This window comes from Caloenas nicobarica, chromosome 1 (genome assembly GCF_036013445.1).
Source record: "Caloenas nicobarica isolate bCalNic1 chromosome 1, bCalNic1.hap1, whole genome shotgun sequence".
Classification (NCBI taxonomy): Eukaryota; Metazoa; Chordata; class Aves; order Columbiformes; family Columbidae; genus Caloenas; species Caloenas nicobarica.
In genome coordinates this window covers 190,280,450-190,306,825 of record NC_088245.1, presented here as the reverse complement: position 1 = coordinate 190,306,825, position 26,376 = coordinate 190,280,450, and the positions used below count along the sequence as shown (strand labels likewise).

At 34.8% G+C, this 26,376-nt stretch overlaps 1 protein-coding gene across 7 annotated transcripts in view; it reads left to right on the top strand.

Annotated features, from left to right (window-relative positions):
- The window catches only part of NBEA (neurobeachin), a 490,542-nt gene that overhangs the window by 73,687 nt on the left and 390,479 nt on the right, over positions 1–26,376 (top strand). For all 7 annotated transcript variants that reach the window (XM_065627071.1, XM_065627076.1, XM_065627075.1 and 4 more), the window contains exons 2-6: positions 6,949–7,180; positions 12,984–13,084; positions 13,339–13,434; positions 17,190–17,311; positions 25,459–25,585. In XM_065627071.1, the coding sequence (XP_065483143.1) occupies positions 6,949–7,180; positions 12,984–13,084; positions 13,339–13,434; positions 17,190–17,311; positions 25,459–25,585 (678 nt within the window). The remainder of the gene's footprint in view (positions 1–6,948; positions 7,181–12,983; positions 13,085–13,338; positions 13,435–17,189; positions 17,312–25,458; positions 25,586–26,376) is intronic.

Sequence of the window (26,376 nt, the reverse complement as noted above, 5' to 3'; positions counted from 1 at the left end):
TCTGTAGTCATATTGATATATTAATATTTATGTTAACAAATGTAGTTGTGATCAGCACACGTCAGTCACTGACGAGTATTTCATTTAGCATTTTAAACACTTTTACCTAAAGAAATCTTTATTCATGCAGCTGAAGAAGAATCTTCCTAAAAACCTAAATTAATTGCTTAGAAATTTAAAGGTTTAGTTAATGAGCAGAAAATAGTAACTTGTGTGGGTTTTTTGTTGGTGGTTTTTTTTGTTTGGTTGGTTGGTTTTTTTGTGTTTTTTGTTTGGGTTTTTGTTTTGTTTTGTTTGTTTGTTTGTTTGGGGTTTTTTGGGGGTTTTTTGCTGCCTGAGTCCATCACTGCTTTTGTCAGACTGCTGTGTTTTAATGCTTGAATTGGAGCCCTGTCTTTCTCAAGCAGTAGCAACCTGCTTCCACATACTTCGAACTCTCACTGGTGATCATGAAATCAATTAAATGTTGTTTTGTAGAAAAGATGTTCCGGTTTGAACAAGAATTATTCTTGAATATTATGTGATGGCCCTTGTTATCAAGGGTAGAAAGTTTACTAATTTTCTCTTTAAAGCAACTAATTGATTTGGAATTTTAAGAGATTCGCACTTCTATCTCAGCTGTTTATTTCCAGTGGAAATTTGTGCCAAATGCCAAGTCAGCTGTTTTGCCATGCTTGAAAAGATTTATGAACATCAGGGAGAGGAAGAGAATTAATAATTATGTTTCCAAACTGCTTACCTCCTATACTAACAATGCCAGATTTTTTTCCTAGTTGTATATGTATGTATCTTAACCTAAAGTGGTTGTCACAAACTAGTCCAAAACAGATGAGAATGGTTGTCATGCTGACCGTCAGATGCCCTCGTTTATTCTTGGCTTTAGAAAAGGCAGAGCAAGTGTAACAGCAGGTAATTAGGAAAGGGAAGGAAGGAGTGCCTTGGTGCAAATCCGACCTGCATGTTGTTAGACCATGTAATTATATTATTGAAATAATTCAGTTTTTCAATGGCACTGTCTGTCTAGTTTTTATTTTTGATTTTTGTTGAAATCAATGCAGATAGGAATCAAATTTGAAGGAAACTAGAAAGAAGTCCTTCTTTAATAGCAATGAACAGGAAATGTAGAGATGTAGAAGTCTGAAGACTTTGGTTTATTAATTCTAATGTACTTTCTTTGATCAAGACAAATAAATTACAAGCCTGTTAATGTAAAGAGCTTTTGGGTTTGTTGTAGATAAGAGCAATCAAATTTCACTTTATGCTGGATAAATGTGAAACTTAAAAATATCTTTGCCTGCCCATAAGTGTTTACAGATTAAATACAAGAAGTAGTAGATGGTTACAGATAATACCTTTTGTGTGCAGTCTTGTAATTGATGATATTTGAAGAAACCAAAAACTCTGCCAAAAATGTATTCTTAACAATTAAAAGTAAATTTCAGTTGTACAGATTAGTAGTTCTTAAGACTCTGAATCAGACAAGGAAGAGAGACAAATATGCATAAAATGTTCAAAGTAAACAGAAATGTCCAGTTTAGGTACCATGAAACTTCTTCCAAAGAATGAGTGCAGAACATGGAAAAATAGACTATTCTGAGAAATTTTTAGTACTTAATCTATTTAACATGAAAGTGATTGCAAAGAAAAATGTTTTATTTGATCTCTCTGTAGTTCAGATTTTCACATTTTATTGTTCTTACTGCTTATTTGTATTATTGTGTCATTCTTTGTTTAGCAGAATGCGCTCATGGCTTTGATTTAACCAAAATATACCAAATGCCTCTAAGATATCTTTTTGTGTCTCGTGCACTTCTTAGGATCCTTATGCTTGAAAGTTATTTGAGTGGGGGTTTTTTTAATCACAGATTAAATTGTGTTGAAGAATCTTCATGTCTTCGGTTTTTCTTTTTTGTGGTTGTTGTTGTTTTTATAAATTCTCATAGAATACTAGTATTTTATTTGAATTTTACATCATTCAGTAGCATTATCATCCTGATATTGTATTTGTTTATTTCTTCTAAGATCATCTGCCATCTTTCCTTCTGTGTTTATCTGGTGGATTTTCAAGTTGAGAAGCCATCTGTTATTGGACAAAAAGAGGCTGAGGGGTGACCTCATTGCTCTCTACAGCTTCCTGCGGAGGGGAAGTGGAGAGGGAGGTGCTGAGCTCTTCTCCCTGGGATCCAGTGATAGGGCACATCAGAATGGTTCAAAGCTGCACCAGGGGAGGTTCAGACTGAACATTAGGAAGCATTTCTTTACGGAGAGGGTAGTCAAATACAGGAACAGGCTTCCTAGAGAGGTGGTTGATGCCTCAAGCCTGTCAGTATTTAAGAGGCATTTGGACAATGCCATTAATAATGTACTTTGGGTCAGCCCTGAATTGGTCAGGCAGTTGGACTAGATGATCGCTGTAGGTCCCTTCCAACTAAAACTATTTTGCTCTATTCTCTCTTCATTTCAATCCATTCTTCATTCAGAACTTTATTTGAAGAATCTGATTCTGAAGAATTGTGATTTTTCACAACAAAAGAATTTAGTTCTAGATGTTCAGCAGCACATATTTTATTCCATTTTTGTTCTGTTTCATGAGAACTGATCTGAATATACTATCAGGCATATGTAGACAATTTATCTGTTTTGGAGGAGTATTTAATCTCTGTTCTAGATCAAAAGGGTGTAAAAGACCAGCCTAAGTTCTGCATAGACGCAACATGTTAGGAAGAAACATTTTTATTGAATAGCATAACAAATGGCAGAAGCTTACTGAGGAATGGCCACATTATTCAGAAAAATTGAGATTCTAGGTAGTGCAGCTGCTTTTGAGGATGGTAGTGTAGATTAAGATGAGTTCTTGGAGCAATTTGCAAGGAGTGTCAACCTGTCATTGTAAACAACCTCAGGATAGGGAATATTGCCTAATTTGCTTATAACTGCCAGTTCATTACTTCTTCAGGAGGACTTATGTTTGTTGCCCATATTCATCCGACTTGGAACCATGATCTGAACATTAGTTTGCTGCTTCATTGCTTACAGCTGTGCTGTGAAAGATGCAGAATAGTTAAAAAGTGATACATGAGCTCGACAAAGTACAAGCAATAATTCAAGATGCTAAATCACAGTGAAAGCATGGTCTTTACTGAATATTAAATGTTCACTTGAAGAATGCAGATTAAGACCAAGTGTTTGACATAAGAAAAAAGGTTGTATTTGAGATCTATGACATGGAAAGAACACTGATTTATAGTATGGTATACCAACTCCTGTAAAGATTTCTGTCTTAGCGTTAACATTGTACTCTAGCTGAAATTTGTCTTACTACAGAACTCTTCCACAAGTTATATTAAAAATAAGTTGCTTTATAGCAGTATGATTTATTTTTTTGTGTGTGGTATTGCATCCAGAATTGCACCCAAGTTATGAAGTTGCAAGTTCATTATGAATTTTTACAGTTGCTTACTGACAGTTTTTCATGTGGTGTAGTCATTTAAAGTTCTACCCACAGAGACTGCAACATCTCTTTTCTGGCTGACAATAGAAGATTTGAGAGCCCGTCCTTTTGTACATATGGGTAAAACTATAATAATATGCTGTTACTTTGCATTTGCTAACTTTGAATTCTTCTTATATGTTGTTGCCTGGCCACTTGATATCACAAAATCTCTGCAGCTCTCAGTAGCTGGTGGGTTTTAACTGCATTTAATGATTTTTGGCTCTTCTGTGAACGTTGGCCTTTCATTAGCATCCGCACTTGTTACCAGCTCGTTATCACTGTGGTTCCTCACTGATAACCTCCCTCTGCTGTGAAGACTGACTGGTTATTCCTCTTTACCTACTGTCTTTTGCTTGGGAAATGCAGGCGTAGAGATGTTGTTAGAGAATGGCTGCTTTTTTTTTTTTCTTTAACAGTGAATGTTCTACTTCTTTTCTTGGCTGAATTATATTTAATTTTTCACATTTCAAAGCAGAGGTGATTGCTTTTTATTGCACGATTTAGCCATGGTCATTTATTTCTGTATACTCTATTTTCATTTAGATTTCCTTTGTCTCCTTAGACTTCCTTTTATCATGACTACTAATATTTCTAATTTGTGTTGATTTTTAGTATGACTACTTTAAAAAAGTAACTGTTCCGCCACCTTATTGAATTTTTGCCATCAACAGTAGTTAGTTCGTTTGTTTCCTTTATTGGGGAAGTTGATTTTAATGATAATTATGATCATTTTTAGTGGCTAAAATATGCTAAAACTACAGTTAAGGGCAAATCAGGTACATTTTAATGTTTTCTTTGGTGAAATAAGAAGTCACTCTGATAGACTATAAGTCTCTTGCTGCCAAACAGACAAGTAAAATAGTTGTAGTACCAACCATAGCCCAGTAGAAGATTCTCTGCAAAACCAATGTTATTAGCATTCAATGTATTTTTTTTATGCAGTTACACTGAGATGTTTCATATATAGTGGCAGCTTGTTTTTAGTAATGACTTCAGACTGATACACTGAGCTCTATTTCAGTCCGTTTTAGATGTTACATATTACTATATATATTTACATTAGCAAGCAAATACAGTTTGAATTATTTTAGTCTCTTGTGAATTATTTTAATCCATTTTAACCATTCTATGTTAGTTTATTAATTTACATTTGCAAGAATTTTACAATTAATAGTGTTTGAGGAAAGGAGGATCAGTCTGTGTTAAACCCCTGCATTCCAACTGAGGTATACTAGTTTTTTCCTTGCTTTTAGGTCTGTTATCAGAAACAAATGGTGGGATTCAACTCTCCTAAATTAGGTATCTGAAAGTTGTACATCTAAATATTATCATAGAATTGTTGAGTTTGGAAGGGATCTCTGGAGGTTCTCTGATCCAGCCCTCCTGCACAGGTGGGGCCAACTAGAGCCAGTTGTCCAGGTCCATGTCCAGACAGCTTTCCAGTGTATCCACGGGTGGGGACTCCACAAATACGGTTTCTCATGCTAGATTTCCTGCCTGGTAAGAAATGGGAAAGAAACAGACACTTGCAGAAGGTGCTTCATTGCATCTTAGGATAAGCATCTAAGAGCATTTAATTGAGTGTCTTCTACGGGTGCCTGTTTTACCTCTGTGTGTTTTTACCATAATCTCAGAGAGGCTCATCCAGGTGGAGAGAGACCTGAAAAAAACAACAATGAAGATTGCTGGTGAAGTGTGCTCCAGTTACTGCTGGTTTCAGAAATACAAACTCCACCTGGGTTTCTTGAAAGGGTGGTGTTTTCCTCTGTAAAATTATTTTATGATTCTAAAGAATGACCACAAAAAGACTGTGCTTCTAGTTTTGACAAGTTTTATCGCCTGCCCTTGGTGTACTTCATGTTTACCAAATATGCAAATATATGATATGCAGTCACAAGTACTAAAGTAAAATACTAACCGTAATTAGGAAAATAGTTTTATTTGGATGTAATTAAATGTCTCATGAGAACTAAGGAGGTAGTCAGTTTATATATTTAGTATATTAGAAGCTTTTATGTTAGAAAATTATAAATTGGATATTAGCAATTAATTGAAAAAGAAAAAGTATTTTGTAAGTGGATGAAAATTATGCATTAGGGTAGAAGACAAAGCTAGTCCTTGCTTAGTTGTGTTAATTCTGTCTGAAGATAGGGTCTGAAAGGAGGCTTGGAATATTTGGATAGATTTAGTTTAACCATCAAAGAAAAATATGCATGGTATTTCAGTTTGCTTCTTGTTTGGAGTTTAATTTGAAAGCAATACCAATTGTTTTTAAACAGGCTATGAAACAGCCTTTTGTTAAAAGTGACTATTAAAATTCTGCACTTATAAGAGATGAATTCTTTGAATATCTTTAATTTAAAACATATTGCACTTTTAATTATATAACTTCCTGAAACAAATAGAAAAGAATATCTTATAATTATTTTAGTTTTCATTTATTGTGTTCTTTTTCCTTCCTGAATAATGTATTTGCAGTTATTGAAATTTAACGTTGGTGCTTCCACAATTCTTCAAGGTTATTAGAATAAAGTAGGATGCATAAGAGTCAGGCTTTATTTCCTTCAAAATTGAAAGATGTTTCTGCCATTAAAAGTGGAAATTTTTTTTAACTAAGTCTCATATTCAGTTCAGTAAGGTGTTTTGAGTTCATCTTTAAGTCATGCAAGTGACTGAAATTGGTGAATTCTGAAATTGATGAATTCCATTCCTTAAGATATACTCTTTTGTTTTGTTTTGCAAGTATCTGGATAGACAGGAGTCAGGCTGTGATTTCATTAGTACTGCTGTTAAATCACTTCTCATCAGAGTGCTTCTTCATTGGCTTTCCTTGGCCACGTGATGAACTTATCTATAGTGTAATTAAGCAATTTTTCCATGTGTGCTCTGGTAAGATCACTGATGCATTTTCTGATCATGACTGCATGACTCTTTGGGTGGTACAATGGAAAGGGCAGTAAGATCTTGCTAACACGTAACTGAAGACAAAGGTTGGCTTGTACTGGGAGAAAACATAACTAAGTTATTTTCAGTGTCTTTTTATTTCTAAGTAGGCAAATTTCTTTTCAGAGAACTGTAGAAAAGCTTCAGTTGCTTTTGAGCTTTTCAGGTTCTGCAGCTTCGCACTACATCTCTCTGGGCCGGACTACCATTTCAGTTACTTTGTAGGAAGGAATATTTCAAATATCTTTTGATTTTACTTTATGAAAGTGTTATATTCAGCGCTATGACAAAATTGAAGGTAATATTTTATGGTATTAGTGTGTATATTTTGTACAAGCTATGTTTTGCATAGCATGATTGTTAATTTGCTGTCTTACGGATCATAGCTGTGAGTTTATCGAAATTAATTTTGTCTTCATGCAAGAAATACTCGGTGTTGGTCACAATGAAAGTATGAAAGGCACTAAACTGTGTATTTCACCTCGTAATGCTCTTCTTGTTTTCCTTTGTAGCTGGTTGGTGGCGAATTTGATCTAGAGATGAACTTTATAATCCAGGATGCAGAGAGCATTACGTGCATGTCGGAGCTTTTGGAGCACTGTGATGTAACATGCCAAGCGGAAATCTGGAGTATGTTCACAGCAATTCTGCGGAAAAGTGTCCGTAATTTACAGACTAGCACGGAAGTTGGTTTAATTGAACAGGTACTGCTGAAGATGAGTACTGTCGACGACATGATTGCAGGTATAAATTGCCAACTGATAAAATAATTATTACATTCTTGACCTGTCAACGTTTTGTGATTATGGAAGGGCTTGGGATGTCTTTGTGTTTTGGTTAGTACTGCTATTGTGTCAGAAGTACTTTTTTATCAGTTTCAGAAAAATGACAAAAATATATTCTTAGTTTATAATATATGTTGATACATTGTTTAAAATATCTGCCTGTTAATTCATCTGAGAAGATAATGTTATTTTAGTGAGGAAAAAAAAGGCCATTTTGAACATAATTAAGAACAGCACATGTTAGAAATATTTTAGGCTTTAAGTGCATTGATCCTTTTGAATTATTCCGATTTTAGAACTGTTATTATGATCCACTTTAGGCATAACCTACCTCTGACAGCATATTAAAAATTATTCATAGCTTTGAATGCTGGACATTTGGATTGTATTAAACAATTATTTCATAACGTATAGCTGTGTTCCCTATCTCTTTGGATTTTATACTTGTGGGTTTTAACATCCTATGATTTCTTTACAGCATTAAAAGAAAATAGCTTACTTTGCTTAATGAAAATAAGAGGTGAAGTTGTTCTACAGTGAAAGTTTTCAGAGTAGTATTGAATGAGTTTCTGGTTTTCCACATGACATCCTCTCAGTAGTAGGGTACAGATTGAAATCCTGAATTACTTGGTTAGAGAAGCAGGTTGGGTTGTCACATTTAAAGTTGGCAACTCAGAGCTACGTATGATTAGTATTTAGCTACTCCTTATTTTTCTTGGGAGAAACTTAAGCCAAGCAGTTTCTTTCAACTCAGTGTGAAAGTAATTCTTAAGTTTTATATAGTTTGGGACCGATAGTAGAATACTTAAATTGTGAGGCATTATTGAAAGATTGAAGAAGTTTGTCTTCTTTAATTCTACTATTTTAGTTCATGTTCTGATTCCTGACACATACCTAGGCTTTGTGAAAAAGAAAATCAGCAAGGACTTCAGACCAGAAACAAGAGGAGGATAACAGCAGCATGAAAGCTGGATTTTTTGGGAATGTTTTTGTCCTCAGCTTTTTTTTAGTATACCATTGTCCCTAATATTAAGTATTTGAAAAAGCTGCATTCTGTATCTCAAAGCAAGTCTTAGCAACCACCTTGTTGATTAGAAATGTATGTGAAAATGCTAAAACCAGAAGTGTTATGCTAAATATTATACTGCAAGATTCGGACTGAAATATAACAGATCAATAGATTCACAAACCAAAGTTTTTCCCAAGTACGGTTTTTTTCGCAGGACTTGTAAATATGTCGGAATAGTATAAGGGCAAAGATATTGTTTTATTCCACATTAAATGTAAAACACTAGTTGATGAAATCAGACATTTTTATCTTGAAGTTTCACTCATGGAAATAATGTGCTTAGAATCATACCAATAAAATTTGTCTAGTTTGAGCTCTCCTAAATACCGCTTCTATATCTGGTAAAGATAACTGTAACGACGTCTCCATTAGAGAGACATTTAAAAAAATGCTTAGCCAATTGTGGAAGTCAGAAATCAAGAGCATACAATCTGACTTCCAGGAGCATTTGGGAATTGAAAAATCACTCTGAATTTACAACTATTAATATAAGGCAGGGGTAGTACATTAATAAAAAAGTTAATGGAGCCTCTACCACATTAATCTTTTTCTGAGAGTGGTCACACAGTACTTCAGAAAAAACCCTTCCACAGAAAAAACATCAGCAAGATTGCTCATCTGTATACTTCTATGGATGAAGAGAGCACATATTTAATTTAAAATCAAAGCTGAAAATTGGAATTCTGATGGCATTTTAGCTCTGTAGTGTGTGTCAAATTATCTCAATAGTTTTCTATGTGTCATGAGCAGGGATTTAACAGAATCGTGCTTTGTAGTGTCTTTCCCTCATAACTGTGAATAGATGGGAATGTGTTTTTTCTGAAAATTATTCTCACAAAGACATGGAAGCAACCAAATTCATCATTTGGCTTTTATCTCTTGATTTCTGCAAGCACCACATCACCCTTTTATAAATGGCAACAATTGTGGTAATTAGTCAGAAGTAATAAATATGGTCAGGTAATAACTAGTTCAAATGGCAGGCACTTGATAATTGACGCCAGATGACTGTAGAACTGCTTTGCCTCAAGTATTTCTTTAAACTTTCCAAACCCAGAGTATAAAGTAAGAAATTTTGTGGCAAAATGATTTTTTTTAACATTCCAGGAGGATATTTTGAACAAGAGCTGTGTTAGTGCTTACTCCTAGGAAGTCAGTACCGCTTTCTTCTCAATACAGTTGCTAACACTGTGTGAGCCTAATGTTTTGCAATTGGCTTTTATAATCTGTAAAGGGCACAGGTTTTATGGGTTTTGTTTGTTTGGGGGGATTTTTATTTGTTTCTTTGAGGAGTTGTTTTTACGTCATCTCACCCATTCCTTTCTGAAATGCTGTTATTAGACCTAGATAAAGTTTAAATAGACAAGACAGGCACAATATCTGTTTTATGTTCTGACAGCATGCTTTCAGGACCAATTTAAGTCTGAAGCCACTCTTCTCTGGTTTTATGAAAGTAAGACAACAGCAAATAAACATGAACCCGTCTTTCGCAGTGAGAACAACTTGTCTATTTAGATGAAGACTATCAGATTCATGAGGTTTCTCAGCACTTAAAGTATCTCACTTCTTGTGATTTTGCAGATTCCAGCTTGATAACCATGAAAGTCTCACTTGCAATCCAAATGGGATCATTCCCACTTGTATTCCAATTTGCTTTCCAGAAGCATCACCTGTCAGACGTCATCTTTGTACTGTGATGATCTGTTATACTAAAATAGGGAATGGTCAGCCACTTTATTAATGGTTAAGGGGAAAAGATTACTGAAATATTTGCATAGGCGATTGGCACTTTTTTTTTTTAAACAGCTGCACAGGGTCTTCCTTGAGGGATTCACTTTTTATAGCTCTCTGCAGGTGATGAGTAGTGAAGCACATCATCTGCTCTGAGAGGCTCTTTGGGATAGTGTGTCTGTGGTACCTTCAGAGACGTCTGAGTGGTGGATGGGAAAGCAGCCTGAAGTCATATAGAGTGGTTATGTCTCCCTTGATCCCCATTTTATTTCCCTTAGTTCCGTTGTGATGCTGTAGGTAATTGTTCTAAAATTGCTGTAAGAAGATTGTCAGAAGATGCCATTAACAGAAATAAAATCTGTTGCATGCAGTGCATTTTAGAAATGCATTAAAAATGAGAAGCTATGCCTGTTTTCTCTTTCTGGACTTAATATTATTTTACAGAATCTTGTTTCTGAAATGAGATCATAGATACCAGTTATATATGTGATCTTATTTAATATAAAAAATGAAGTAAAAATTTAAAAAATCCAATTGTAGTATGTTCTGTGACCTTTGTCCATTTATAGATGAGTGGATTATTAGGATTTATAAACCAGCTGTGGACTGACTCTATTATATGAGAATTCTAATAAGTATGAATAAAGATATGTAATAGAGCACAGTTCTTTTTAACTCTTGTTGTATTGAAACAAGAAACAAACCTTCTTTAAAGATGTTTACAGCAATATTTTTAAATAGCATTAGGTGTTTTGACTTCCACAACTGTTCTTTGCCTTATCTTTAATTGTTACCTGCTGGGCTTCAATCTTTCAGGTGTTTATTTTACCCAGAGTTACATTGTTAGGGAGCTTACAGTTGTTTCTTTCCATCAATGTTTTATTAATTATTTATAAAAATGTATTTCTATTGCCTCTGGGTTATCAACTTCTTCAGCAGAAATAAGAAATTGTATGTGCCATAAGGTAGTAGCTATAACAGTGAAACAAAGCAGCACATGTTCAGTAATTTGAAAAACCAGCCAATCATCTCTGTGTTTGTCTGTATTAATTTATGCTTTTGTTACCTATGTTAAAAGATATTTTTTTTAATGATGTCCTGATTTTCGCCAGCTTTGCTTCAACAACTTTACTTCTACACAACACTTTGTAGAGGAAGCAAATTTTGAAGTAGCTTGATCTTAAAAGCAAGCTAAGGTTACAACATAAGAATTGGAAAATTCTCAGCCAAAAATTAGTATTCCCTTGTTCTGATTTCCCTTTCTGAGTGTCCAGTCTATTACTGTTCTCAGTTCATGTACAATATGTGCAATCACTGCCAGCTTCACATGACAGGCTGGAGGCTGCGTAGGAAAGGGGGCAGATGCTTGTATGTACTAGAGGAGGACCTGAGTCATAGAATTCACCATCGTAAAAGACACGGGGTTTGTTTTGTTAGCTTTATTTTGCTTTCCCTTAAACTCTGGCATAAATATAATGTGTCACAAATTTTAAAGGGAAGGTTAAATAAACTCTTTCTTTAAAGAAAGGGGGGAGAAAAGGTCTGTACTTGAACATTAGGAAGATATTGAGATCTTCTGGTGAAAATGTCTGCAAGTTACAATGTTTTTCTTTTGCCTTTCCTGACATGCAGTTTCACTCACTGAACAACTTAGTACTGTCTCCTGTAAATTAAACGATATTTTGTTCTTCAAACATGCCTTTTGCTTACTGAGGACCAGAGGTTGGTTTTGTGGTGAAACAAGTTAAATACGTATTGATGGTTTTACTCAAAACCCCTTACATAGGGATCTGCAGAGAGACAATTTGCTTTAAAACAAAATATCAATGTAAAATGTCCTTGAAAAGGATGGATTCTTTTTAAGACTACTCTTTGTCAGCACCTTTCACTGATGAACAAGGAGAACATGTAGTCCTGTAAATAAGACAATATGAGCTTATTTACATCTTCTATAAGCTTTACGGGAGTGGATTTTCTGATTGTTGAGCAGATTGAAAAAGTTAGTTAATGCTGCTTCTGTTGTGTCATAGCTTTTTTGTTTTGGAAACTCTCTGCTTCACTGCTTTATCTCTGATTTAAACTTCTTCTGCCACAGCCATGAAGATAAGCAAATTGGTTTTCCTCCTGCTAGAGGAAGTAGTAGTTCTTAGTAGTGTGTTTTATTCCAGAAGAAAGTGTGGAGCATAAGGGAAGGTCCAGCATCCCACAAGCTAACAAATCCTTAAAATGAAATTCTGTGTTTTAAAATAAAGATCTAAGCACTAGCAGTAATTTTAAACTTGATATTCTCTGAAAGGCAGGCTATGTCATGCTATTACTTTAAAAGTTTATGGGTTTTAAGATGTTTTAATGAGAGCTGTATTACATAAATTTGTTAGCAATTTTGATCACTTCTTTTTATTGTGGTATTTTATTGTTTTTGTATTTTGTTATTGTATTTTTTTTTAAGCTTTTTGGCATTCATTTGTTTGTTTTTTTCTGGCCTTTCATTCTGGTAAAAATTGGAAGCATTATCACTGTAGCAAAACTGTGGGAACCATAGAAATTGTCAGTATAATGTGCTGTACTTAAGTTAAAGGATAATGTCAAGCATCTTTAAGGTCAGAAATGTTTGAAAAATACTAAAGTCAGAGGAATGAAGAAATCCTTATCCCAAAAGTATGTAACAGAAAGGAACAAGCAAGAAGTTCATCATCTATGATGTATGTTGTGAAATGGGGAGAATTAATTCTTCATAAGTTTAATGGATACTTTGTTCAAAATCTAAAACTTCATCTGTAAATTTATTTTTAAAATAGCTAAAACAATGAGAATATGAAATCCTTTGTAAAATATTTAAGGCAACTAAGTTTGATTTTTAGAATTTGCGAATACACTTACAATTAAAGATATTAACTTTTTCAAGCTTTTTTGTCAAAACAATGAAATTCAGAGTTCAGAATAACTTTATTTTCCTTTGAAGATCTTCTAGTTGATATGTTGGGGGTTCTTGCCAGCTACAGCATCACTGTCAAAGAGTTGAAGCTTTTGTTCAGCATGCTGCGAGGCGAAAATGGAATCTGGGTAAGCTGTGATCAGATAAAGCATTAAGTGTCATTCCATTAGAGCCTGAAGTTTACATAAATTGTCTCCTGGGACATATAAACTTGAATTTTAGTTTTTTTCATGTTGATTCAACATATGTTTATGAAGTATTTTTGTTAACTACTTTAGAGTTAATTTGCTGTGTTGTTTGAAAACCGTCCAGTTTCCATTGTAGCCTAGAGAGTACAAAAATGATTGTATTGACTTCTGTGCAATGTTTTTTGTTTTCACAGCCAAGACATGCAGTTAAACTATTATCAGTCCTTAATCAGATGCCACAGAGACATGGGCCTGATACCTTTTTCAACTTCCCAGGCTGTAGTGCTGCAGTAAGTTTTCAACCAAAATACCACATCTTAAGGAAGAAATAAATTACTCCTTTCATTTGGTTTTGAAGTTTCTTGAAAGGAAATGAGAGGGCAGATACATGCTTGAGTAGCCTAGACCTTGCCTTCCATAGGTTTGCAAGCCAGTTGTAGTGTTGAGAAATTGCAGTTGTGAGGATGGTATGTCAAATAGCAGATTTTTGTCTGGGGAAGTAATCATAAAAGTGAAACCCGAAAATTCCAAAGAGCAGTATTATTTTATTTGAATAATGTAATTGATATACTATAAAGCAGAGGCTTGAGGCAAATATAGGTATGAGCTTGTGTGCGTCATCAGAGTTTACAGTGACAGCTTAGTCACAAATGTCTTTTTCTTTTTGTCTGAAGTCCATCAGCTGTTTCCTTTCTCTCGAGGCAGTGATTTAAATGCCGTCTTCTTTTGGCTTTACTTTCAAGATAACTTAAAACAACAAAATTGTATTCCTTTCTAAACTTTCTCAAATGGATATTCTCCCATTCACTGCATGTACATTCAGAAAAACCTACAAATAAATTTAAATATTTTATACAGATTTATAAATACTATTATTAATGCAGTAAATACAAATGCCTAAAAAAGAGAGAGCCAAATTTGAGGCTTGGTTCCATTCTGGTATGGAATAGCGTATGCTCATGGTAGAACATGGAATCTTTTAAGGGGAAATAATCCTGGGATCCCTGGCTTTTCATGCCAGTGCACAAAGGGTGCTAGGAGCTTCTCTTGGGCTGTTCCATTTCCTCAGTAACACTGATAGTTTTCTTCAAGCATAAACCACTACCGCCGCCTCTTTGTGAATACAGCTGTTGGTGTGGTAGATTGCATCAGGGATATAAACTGTCCAAAAATCACTGGTTTTCACCTGGGTTATTTTTGGCTAGATCACTTTCCTGATCTTGTTTGATATTCAGCTATACAACCAGATGTGTCAGCAAAATGCATGGGGCAGATTGTGTAAGGAATTAATTACCGAGTTTTGAAAGAGAGTTTCATTTGCCGCTGCTAAATTTAAGCTGCATTTAACCTCTCCTAAAAGAACATGCAGCAGCAAGACAGCTGTTGCAGTATATGAATATCTACAATGACACATACTACTTTGACATTTCTGGCCTTTACAGACAAACTCTGGTGAAATATCTCTCAAATTTAATTTTGTATTAGAGCTTCAAAAAAAATTTTGTCAGGGAAGAAATGCAAATATTTCATATCATATCATTTCATATATCGTATTTAAAATTAAATTCTTAGTACTGACAGTTTTACAGGGACATAAAGTTTCTTGATTGAAATGCACAATAAGCATTTCTCTTTTCTGAGGATCTTGTTTCACATACCACTGATTACTGACTGTGCACCTGTAAATCAAGAAATATGAGTTTCAAATTTACATTTCTTGAGTAATGCATGTTGGATTACACCATGAAGTTCTGGAGAGGAGTCATCCTCTGAAGTGGACCAAGGGCCATTACTTATAAAATGACCCAAACAACGGAGCACTTCACTAGAAGAAAGAGAATGGATAGGATCTAGTTTACTAGCACTGAGTTCAGGTTTTCAGGTGTGATGCACAGTGATGGCATCAGACACAGGAACAGCATTATGTTTACCTGGCATGATAAATATCAGAATGACCCTCTTGAAAGTTGGGTGCATGCTCCTTGTCTGACCAAGACTTAGTGGTACTATGAAAGGGCCAGGAGTCCGCTGAACCAGTCTGCTGAGCTGCTGGTGAGATTCTGCTTCACTATCCCAACTGAAGGGGTCTTCCCAGTACCCCGTTACATCTCCGCCAGGAGGAAACCTTGTGATGGTACAATTCCCAGCTGCTGTCCATGTTTGTCATCAAGCAGCAATTTTCCTGTTTCAGGCAGGGAACTCCTTCTCAGGAGGCAGGAGCGATATCCCAGAAGAATTCCTTGAAATGTTTTATACTGAGTAGTTGGTACCAGGCTAGTAGCAGAACTGGTGTTATTTCCTTTTTCTAGTCAAATACTAGCATAATCCAAGCACATTGCTATATCTAATTATAAAATTTACTGTGAGTTCCCTATTAATTACCTATCTCACTGCTCTTAAAACTCCTTCAGCAATTGCCTTGCATATAAAAATAATGAAAAGTCAGCCCTGCTCTGTACCACTTTTTTATCTACTTGAGTACGTTGTCATAGAATCTTAGTGTGGTTATTGCTACTCTATGGCCAAAAGGCTTGTGTTCCATTCTCATTTCAAGCAACAAATGAGTTTGCTACCGTTCCTTGTAGTCTTCTGTATGAATCATTTCAGTACAGGATTTGAAAACTCCTAAAAAAATATTTCCAGTTGTGGCTAATAGTTATCTCACACAGAATCCCAGAAGGGTTGAGGTTGGAAGGGACCTCTGGAGGTCATCTTGGCCAACCCCTCGGTGCTGAAGCAGGGCCACCTAGAGCTGCCCAGGACCAAGCTCAGCTGGCTTTTGAGCATCTCCAAGGATGGAGACTCCACAAACTCTCTGGGCAACCTGTGCCGGTGCTCAATCAGTATCAGTGGTAGCTTTGATAAGAACACAATACTATCAACGCAAGGACTAATTAACTAGCCTTTGTTATTTTAAAGTGTAGTGAGAGCTTAAAATATCTTACAAAAGCTGAAAAATATCAATTAAGTACATTTAGAAATAACATGTTATATAGAAAACTATTTTCTTCTGCCTTGCAATCATATTCAACTTATTGCAAGTAGTATTAAAGGCTATTATTCCTTAACTACTTTTGTATAAAATATTTTATATTTTGTCTGATGGAGCGAGAATTTATTGTAATGAATGCCTGCTATCGTAATCTCAAAATTATTCCAAACATTTAATTTATTTTTTAAATTCCTTCATTTTGTGTATAATTATCCTACTGGGGGGAAAAATGTTCTAGCTTTTAGTGGTATAATAGAAAAAAAATTATGACCTCTGAATTTCAGCTTGTCAGATTTCCTCCCTAAAGTGTGCCCAACTTAAAAGTTCGATCAGGTATTCAGAGCCTTGCCCAGGGATAAAGAGTTTTCTGAAGCTTCTTCATCAGTCTCAGCCCAGAAAAAAAAAATATTGAAAAATCAAATTTCTTCCCAGGCCATGCCTTACTACTAATTTATTTAACTGAGAATGGGGGTAAGGTTTACAGTCTATTACCTTACGGTTTGTAGGGAAAAAAAACCCCACAAACAAAAAAACCCCAAACAAACAAAAAGCAAAACCCAACAACAACAAAACAAACAAACCACCTCATAGTGCTCTTAAATCTCAGAGAGCAACCTTTTTTATACCGTAGTTTTAACAGTGAATCTCCAATACTATCTCTTGAGGTTAATTTGATCTTAATGTTTATTGATGAGGTGAATACTTCATGAAAGCTGAATTTATAGTTTAATTCCACAGAAGTAATTTTTCTCTTTTTTCACTCAATATTACCATTTCACAAATCTAATTTCATGTCCTCTATTAGCAGCATTTATGGAGTTAAAAATTTAAGTAGTTTTATATAAATGGAAAACTAATGCATTTTTTCAAAAGCACTATTTGAAGGGTCTTTTACATTCTTCTTTAATATTTGAAAGTTAGATCAGATCTGAGGGTCTAGAATGACAGGATTTTAGAAAGGCATTACCTTTAAGAATACTTCTCAAAATTTCATTTTTTGACTTGCTGTTTTCTTATTTTCTTTTCTTTTTTTCTTTTTTCTTCACTCCCCAGGCAATTGCATTGCCTCCTATTGCTAAGTGGCCTTATCAAAATGGGTTTACTCTTAACACCTGGTTTCGTATGGATCCGCTAAACAATATCAATGTAGATAAGGATAAACCCTATCTCTATTGGTAAGTAACTTATAACATTGCCGTTATGGTTTGCTTTGGCTTCCTAATAATTGTTAATCTTTCCCATTGTTTTTAGTTTCTGACATCCTTCTCCCCTCCCCCCCACCCCCAATACCTGCAGATTTTAATGATTCCTTACTGTATGCAAACTCTTAAAAAGTTATCTGTCCTTTTTGCTTTTTAATATATAAATTCGTGGATGCAAGGCATTGGGCCTTGTAGATAAACCATAAAATCTCATGTGGTGGTTTCTTTAGCAATTTTAAAATATTTCTTAGAGCTGTAAACTGAGAATGTTGTCATATTTTCTGTTTAGTGTTGAAGATTCTCAGATGATGTCAGTACTGTAAAACAAATCCATTGTACTCAGAGAACACTGTCTGCACATTAGGTAGAGGAGACAGAAAGTAGGTCTGTGAATATGAGTGGCTCATTGATCACCTGTTCTCATAAAGGACAGCTATGTTCTCTAACAGATTAATTTCAGGAGAGACAGTTTTGGTTTACTTCGGTTTGCTGTTGTGATAAAAATAGAAATAATTACATCCTTAACAAAACCCTCTGATATTTAAAAATTATGGTATAAAAATTAAAATATTTATTCTATTGGTCAGTCATGTAAAAAGTTTTTTCACTTCAGAAATTAATCCTGTATCTGCTCAAGTATAGTTGTTTTAGCTGAAAGAAAAAGGCATTAAGAAAATAAGGGACCTTCTGTTGTGTCAGGACATGCTGGTATTTTCTTCAGCATTTCTTTGTTCTTTATGTATTTGCTATTTAATATGCTTACCTTTTCTAATATTCTTAAAAACTGTTTAGCAGCTATGCAGACAGATGAGGATTGAACATAAGCAAGACCTGTCAAGTTTTATCAGCTCAGGAATACAGGAATAGCACAAAGAAGGAAGTAATCAAAAGTAATGTTTTTCACTTTGTAGTCATTCCAGGTAGTCTAAAGAGCAGAAATTTTTAGTAATCAGCTGAGGAGGTGACTAGATCTGGTCTCAGGAAGGTACTTGTACTATTGACATAGAAAAATCTTACTGTGCATTTACTCAGAAAATAAAAATATTTCTTTTTTTTTTTAATGGAACAAATATCTAATTAAAAAAATAGATCTATTCTGAAGAAAAAATTAATTCATTTTCTGTAAATTACCATCTGGGTTAATGTTTTTCCATGTGTCCATTTTCTGCTAAATGCTACAGTTATTTTACCATGGAGATTTTTTTCAAGCTGTTGGCTGTAGATATGTTTATTAGTATGATCTATATTTTATTTATTTTTTAGTCTTTCAAGGAGAATAACAAATGCAATTATAGGATTGAAAATGCATACAGGAATTTAACATGGTCATTTGTTTCTCAGCCAGAATTTGTTTCAGAATTGGCAGCATTAGCTGGTGTATTTTGTTTGGGAATTTGTTACGGCCTCAGAGCAGGAAAAACATACTCCAGAACTGCACAGCCCGCAATGTGTGCTGCTTTACTTAGGGTTCGTAGTGTAGAAACACGTTTAGCCTGAGTGATGAATATGATTCCCTCTGATTCCAATATAACACAGAAGCAGCAATGGCTTTAGGTTAGAATAACTTTAGATGTTTGATTATTTTTTTATACATATTTTTCCCATTATGTAGTTCTGATTTTTATGATGATATCATTACAACTCATATTGAGTTCTAAGATTTTTAAGCGTGCTTTTTAGCATATTTTTTGCACTGAAATAGTTTAAAATCCTCTGTATTTTAAACTTTCCTGAATACTTATGGATACTTCGTATTGGTGCGTGTCAGAGAGAATTTACTTCTGGTTCCATTTTTACCATTTAGACCTTTTCTCCAAAAAAGTAGCATGTATTAACTAAGCTGCAAAGAAATGATACAGCTTAGAAAAATTGCCAAGTATACGCAGACATGTCTTGAATAAACAGTTTTTCTCTTGGTTAGAGTGTTTGTTTTCAAACATGTAAATGAATAAACCCCGCAAAGCTGCCCTTTGAGTTATCAAAGAAACCTGAATTTCTTCCTTCAAGATAATTCTAGGTCTCACCTTAACATTATACTCTAAAAAAATATTTTTTGTTAAGATACATATTAGCTACAACCATAACCTTTCCTTGTTTGCTTAAAAAACGTCCACTGACAGTATGATTTACCTATAATAAGTAACTTAATATAATATCTATTTATGAGATTGATTAGAACAAAGATTCTAGCAGAGTAAGGAAGCATTTTTTTTTTACTATGACTTTATCTTTCCCCATGATTCATGTCTGCTTTTCTTTGTTTTCATGTTTTTTCTTTTCATCATCCAGAACATACCAAAATAATGTCTTCTATATTTTGTTGTTGCTGTTTGGAAACTTGAGGAGAAAGTCTAGCCCCAAAACATATGGGATTTTAGCTCTCTTATGATAGCACATAAAGGATAACCTCTCTAGTAAGCACAGGTGTTTTGCTGAATTCACAGGCTCTCTGAGTAATCTTTGTGCATATCTGTGCTGAATGAATGACTTGTTATCTCACACTCACACACCTGCAAGCACAAACCTTTAATTATAGTTCAGTGGTGCACTTTCTTCCATTACCTCTTGTTATGGAATATATGTAAAAGGGGAGAGTATTTATCTAGAGTGGGGAAATAAAACTTCTGTGACTAATAAAATGGAACTGTATAAGTGCTTCATATGAGCCACAAAAAGAAGTTGGTCTTTAAAAAATCAAATAAAAAGATACATTTGTGTAAAATGTAATGTGCATGCAGTGCACATAAGAGAAACTGAAAATGCCAACCTCAGGAAGGAATCGTGGAAAATGCAAATATTTTTTATTTTGATATAGTGTCTTAAACCAAGCCACAATTAATAATTAAAAAGAGGGAAAAAATCAAACTAAATCATCAATCTAAACCATTTCACACAGATTTTAGACTTTGCCACATGAAAGGCTGAATCACAACTACCACCAAGAGGAAGATACCAAAGCAAAGATTTGGTTTCTTTCAGTATGCTTTTTGGGCATGTAATATCTTTTTCTGTTTAACCTAGCTGTAGAATATGTCATATAAATTAACTCTTCATAGTTTATTCTGAAAAGTCTTCTGTCTTTTAAACAATCTTTATTTTAAAAGCAAGAACTTAGTGGCATGCACAGCTTCAAAGAAGGCTCTGATTGGAAGCAGAGGTGCTAAAAGCAATGTCAGAACAGGTTCCTCAGGACCTTCTCCAGTCAGGTTTTTGGATATCTTCACAAATGGAGACCTCATAACTTTACCAGGAAACTTGTACCAGTCTTTGACCACACTCACAATGAGAAAGTTTATCACTTTCAATTTTTGTCCATTGCGTCTTGTGCTTTCAGTGAATATCACTGATAAGCCTCTGGCTCAGTCTTCTTGACTCCCCACCCATCAGGCATTTACACGTCTTCTCTTCTCCAGGCTAAACAGTCCCACATCTCATCCTCTTCTCATGTGTCAGAGGCTTTGATCATTCAGTCATCTTTGTGCCCCTTTGCTGGACTCTGCTATGTCTGTGTCTGTCTTGTACTGTATGGCGCAGAACCGGACACAGTATTCCAGCTGTGGTCTGTGCAGTGTTGAAGACAGGGGAAGGATCACCTCCCTCAGCCTGCTGGCAACGCTTTTCCTAATGCAGCCCGAGATACCCTTGGCGGTCTTTGCCTTGAAGGCAAATTACTGCCTCATGGTCAACACTGTCCACCCAGAACACCAGGTCCCTTTCTGCAAAGTTGACTTCCAGCTGGTCGGTACACAGAATATGCTGGTTCTTGGGTTTGTCCTCAGGGGCAGGACTTCACGCTTGCCTTTGTTGATCTTCATGAGATTCTTGTTGGCCTGTTTTTCCAACTTGCTATGGTCCCTCCGAATGACTGCACACTTATCTAGTGTATCAGCCACTCCTTCCAATGTTGTCTCATCTGTAAACTTGCTATTTGGAGAACACTCTGGAGCGAACTATGCTCTGGAAAACACATTTTATAATGAAACCTTCCCAGAAAAAAACCAAAACCAAAACAAAACATGCTAACCTTAAGCACACTCAACTGGGGAAGTCTTCATCCTCTAGATTTCTATCAATCCAGATATTAAGGGTTTGGTTTTTTTTTCTTTTGGGGGTGTGGGGGTTGTGCTTGTGTGTGTGTGTGTTTTATTTTTGTTTTGTGGTTTTGTTAGGTTTTTTGTTTTCTTTTTGTTTGTTTGGGGTTTTTTGAGATGCTTTCTTTCCAATTATGAATTGGGCTCTGTAAAGGAGTTTGAAGGTGAACTAAAGCTGCTTTGTCATAAATGTTGCTCTTTGTCCTTAAAACATCCAAGTGCTTCCACAACCATTTAATTGAAGAACGGCTAAAACTTCTGAAAGAGTTATTTTTACTGATGTAGGGACAAGAAAAATCCTCCAAATCCACAAAGCAAGCTGTCTAGACTTTTCAGTCCTTCTCTAAAGCTAATAATAATAGAGATAATGAAGAACAGTTGCAAAAGCACATAATGGAATTCTGAAGTTAGTAGAAAATAAACTTCTTTCTTCCTTCAGGCAAGAATGAATTAATATCTTCTCAACCTCAGTACTATGATGATATGTTAAGTTGCTCCTAAAATCCTCAGCTAGGGAAACTGGAATCACTAAATAGATTCACCAGTGTTTGGAATAATGCTTACCTGCTATTTAAGTGTAATAACATCCAGTAGCTGTTTGGAGAAACTGGCTGAAATGAAACATAACTATAAGGATTTTATGAACGATCCGTAGTAAAATTATATACCAGCTGCTATGGGAGGTAGTTAAAGGCTCATAAAACCATATGGGTGTTGACAGTATTGCTCTTGTCGTCTGTGTGCTTTTCATCTTTGGATGTGGCAAGTTCTGCATGTGTAGGTAATTGGTAAGAGAATTTCTGTGTAGTATCCTAGAGACCAGTCCTAGCCTACTTAACCTTTCACAAGAAATAAAATATGAAGATTAACGTAATCTGTATATTATAATGTTGAGGTAAACAGAGAGCATATTTGAGTTCTTAGTTTCTCAAATACTGTTGTATTAGAATGCTAATTCATTAGGGGGGAAAAAAAAAAAAAGGTAAAATTTTGGCTAAGCTTCATGTTTAGAAAATCATTCATTCTGTTCCAAGACGAAGAGTCCTGCTAAGAAATGAGCTATTTTTTCATTATTTCGTTGCTATGTTATCTTCATACGCTGAACTACAGGAAGTTCCACATGTAAGGACAATTCAGTGTTTCAAATACCGGAAACAGTCCAGTTTGACCGTGATGGTGACAAAATCAGCCTCGTAACTGGGGGTGTTAGGAAAGGTAAAAATTTTAAAGGTGTAGACATTTCTTCAAAAGCCATTCTCAGATTGTTCTCAGTGTATAACAAAATGCTTACTTGCTTCTATTCAAAGTAGCAGGATGCATTCTACACAATTTGAATAATGTTTTATCAGGTAAAAAAATGATGGTATTTACAATGACTGGCTGTTGGTAATTTTAAAAAGCAAACATTTTATTTGACGTCTCAAATCATACTACACCATATGTCAGAATGTAGTGAATCTGTGTGTTTTTTTCCAATATTCTTCAGAATAGGATTCTGTTAGCCAAAACTATTTTAGCTTGTAGAGATGTTTTATGTTTCTGAGAAACAAATTTGGCATTGTGAGAGATGTAGCTACCTGGTTAAAAAAAAAAAAAAAAAAAAAAAAAAGAAGTTATTTGAATGGCAAAAAGCCCCAAGGAGGTAAATCAAAGTCTCATACTAGTCCACAGCACATTCAATTGTTATATTGTAAAAGCTGTATTTTAGGGGTTTTAACCTTCATGTTATTGTACAAAATTCAGTACTGTAGTCATGCAGGTTATTTGTGTATATGGGTAATGCAGGGTTATATACGTACACAAGAAATATTCTCCCATGAGACTGTTCACTGCTCCTTTTGTTGTGGGGAATAGCTGCTCGGGGGGTCATTGTGGAAGCCAGATCATTGAAATGATCCATGCTAAAAATAGTCTTCAAAAGACATAGGGGAATGGCAGTTTTATAAATTGTCTACAGTGTTGAGGTCAGCAGTGATGGACAGTATGTAATTTTTCTCTTCATTCTTAGATTATATCTTAAGTTTATTTAGAGAGGACTTTTTAGGTTTATTAAAAAGAAGGCCCTTTATTTATTTTTTTTTTCAAGGAGGTTTGTGTGTAAGCTTGTACAAAGGGCTGTGGCAGGGAATAATGCTAATTTCCAGCACAGCAGCTTGAGGGGAGAGAGAATTTCTGTGACATATAGAGATAGATGGGAGAATGAGGAAACCACAGCCTGAATTTGGGAAAATGAAGATGCTGCAGCACTTTAACAAGCTGCTAATGGGAAGGAGCAAAGCAAAGGCATGCCTTAAGGCCAACAAAACCATGAGGCACAGTATGCTGCAACTCATAAGATGACTGAAATCAAGACTGGAAGACCTCTGTGCAAGGACCCATTAGGGTGCAGAAGAGTCATGTATAGATGTTATTACTCCTATTTAGCCTGATCACTATTTTTTCACATTTAATAGAAGTATTCTAATTAGTTACAGCAGAAGTGGCTTTCTGGAATTTGAGTGTCTCTTTTTCATGTCCTTTAAAAATACCCTCATGGGAGAAGAACATCTAAGATCTGACCACCTCAGGGTCTAGTCACATCACTGATCTTTCAAAGTGTTTATTTTTTTCGGAAGGTCACAGTTTATGAGCTGTATTTTTGACAGAGAGGAAAGAGGAAAATTTGATTCTCTCCCTCATTAATGTACACATACAGATATAACTCTAAGTGTCTGAAGATGGAACTACGTCTACAACTATGCAATTTATCTGCATATTAAAATCAAGAATGCATTTATATAGCAGCATAGACAAGAGATACAGAATTTCAGCAGCTGTCAAGATGAAATCTGAACATACTATTTGTGTAGATCTTTCACCTCTTAATGTTACTATGCAAAAGCTAGTAAAAGTGTTTGATGAAAATGTTACAACAATGAAACCATGTAAAATGTCATTATTGTAATAATATGAAATTATTTTATAAGTTGCCTACGTTAAGAAAATGAGAAAGTGTTAATTAGCGGGCTACAGGAGTATATACAAATGTTCAAAATTAGTACTGTCTTTTTTTCTCATACTTAGCTTCGTTTTGGAATTTATGGATGAAGTTCACCATTTAGACCTTGTATTTCAGCCATTGGTTATTTTTATAACCTGTTTGATAATGAGTTAAAAAAAAATACTAAAAGCTTTGCAAAGTGTGCTCCATATTAATGATAGCAGACTTTACTGTATTTGCTTTTCAGAAGGGAATAAGTGACATAGCTGTAGGTTTGGACTTAGCTTTTTAAAAATGCTCTGTATAGTGTCATTAACGAATTTCCACCAGCTGCCTTGCAAAATGTTTTTTAAGAAGTCCAGAATTTGTCTTTACAATGCTTTTGATTTCAAATATATGTAGAGAAATATATGCACTTTCTGATTATCTGTCTTTATGATATTTGTCACAAGAAAGCTGGAAACCCTTACTAAACTTACTTTGTTAAAATTGTAGTCCTTTATCAATTTGACAAATGAAAATAAATCCACAACTCAGATGATTAAAACTGCATAGGTCATTAGCCTAACTAAATCGTAAGTCTTGAAAAAGAAATCATTCTTGTGCATAGTAATTACCCTGAATGCAAATTTGTATGTCATACCAGCCACGTTGTTCTCCAAACTCCATAAAATTGCAAGGCATCTCACTTTTTTTTGTGATGGATTTTTCTTTACAACTTAAATCAGATGTGTTATTTTAAATGATGATGAATTATGAAATGGAGGGAAAAACCTGATAGATACAACATATACTTTTTGTTTTTAAAGAAATAACTAAAAAAAAAAAAGTACTGATTCTTAGAATGGAGCCTGGAACCAAGTAAGTGATGAAGGTTAGTAGCTCCCCCCAAAGAAGTGGTTGGGTGGGAGGATATAAAGGAAATTAAGTCCACCATTTCAGGTACTAGTTTCTTTTCTTTCTCATGACAATCTGAAGTAATGTTTAGACCTTTTTATGGTACAATAATTCCCCTTTTTGTAATTTCATTAATAATTTTTTCTTTTCAGTTTCCGCACTAGCAAAGGTGTTGGGTATTCTGCTCATTTTGTTGGCAACTGCTTAATAGTTACATCATTGAAATCAAAAGGCAAAGGTTTCCAGCACTGTGTGAAGTATGACTTTCAGCCACGCAAGGTAAGCAAAGTGGTTTTTACAATAAAGAATAACATTGAAAAGGTGACAAAGTGCTTCTGGGAAGAAGGGCTAAAATCCCTTTAGTGCCATAGTATTACTAATAATCTAAAATTTCTTATTTATAAGTAGTTTCTCTGACAGTTATGCAAAGTTTTACATCACAGACCAGAATCAATGCAATAAAAATGTGATAATAATTTATGAAGTAAGACTTCTATGAAGTCAGTTTATTTTTAAAAATACTATTTAATTAGCTTCCGATAGAGAACAATTTTGATTATTTGTAAAATGGTTGTATTTTGTGCTATAAAGGTTGTCATTCTATTTCTGAATATTCTGTATGTGGTAACTTTGGTGCCAATGCCTGGAACAATTTTGCTGGCAATGCTAGTTTCCTTATCTGTTACTGGGAGATATAAGGCTCTGAACTTTCTTCTATGTCAGTGGCATTTTGGGATTTATCATTTTTCATAGTGAGTCTTGATTATTTCTCTGGATCATACTGGTATTCATTTCTACTGTATACCTAGTAGTCCTAGGAGAACAATGATTCTGCTGGCTTTAATATTTCAGTTAGTTGACTGAAGCATTGACTTTTCCGTGCAGCGAGCATTATGTGTTTGTCATGGATAACAGCCTTGTATATATTTTGCTGTGAAGCTCATTTCTTTTTTTATGGCCTTAGAATTTGTATATTGAATTTCAGTACTTGTTTTCCTTGAGAAACCAGTCTCTTAGGGGGGGAATGCCATTGTTCACTCATCAGCTTTATGTTCTCCTATTTTTCTTTG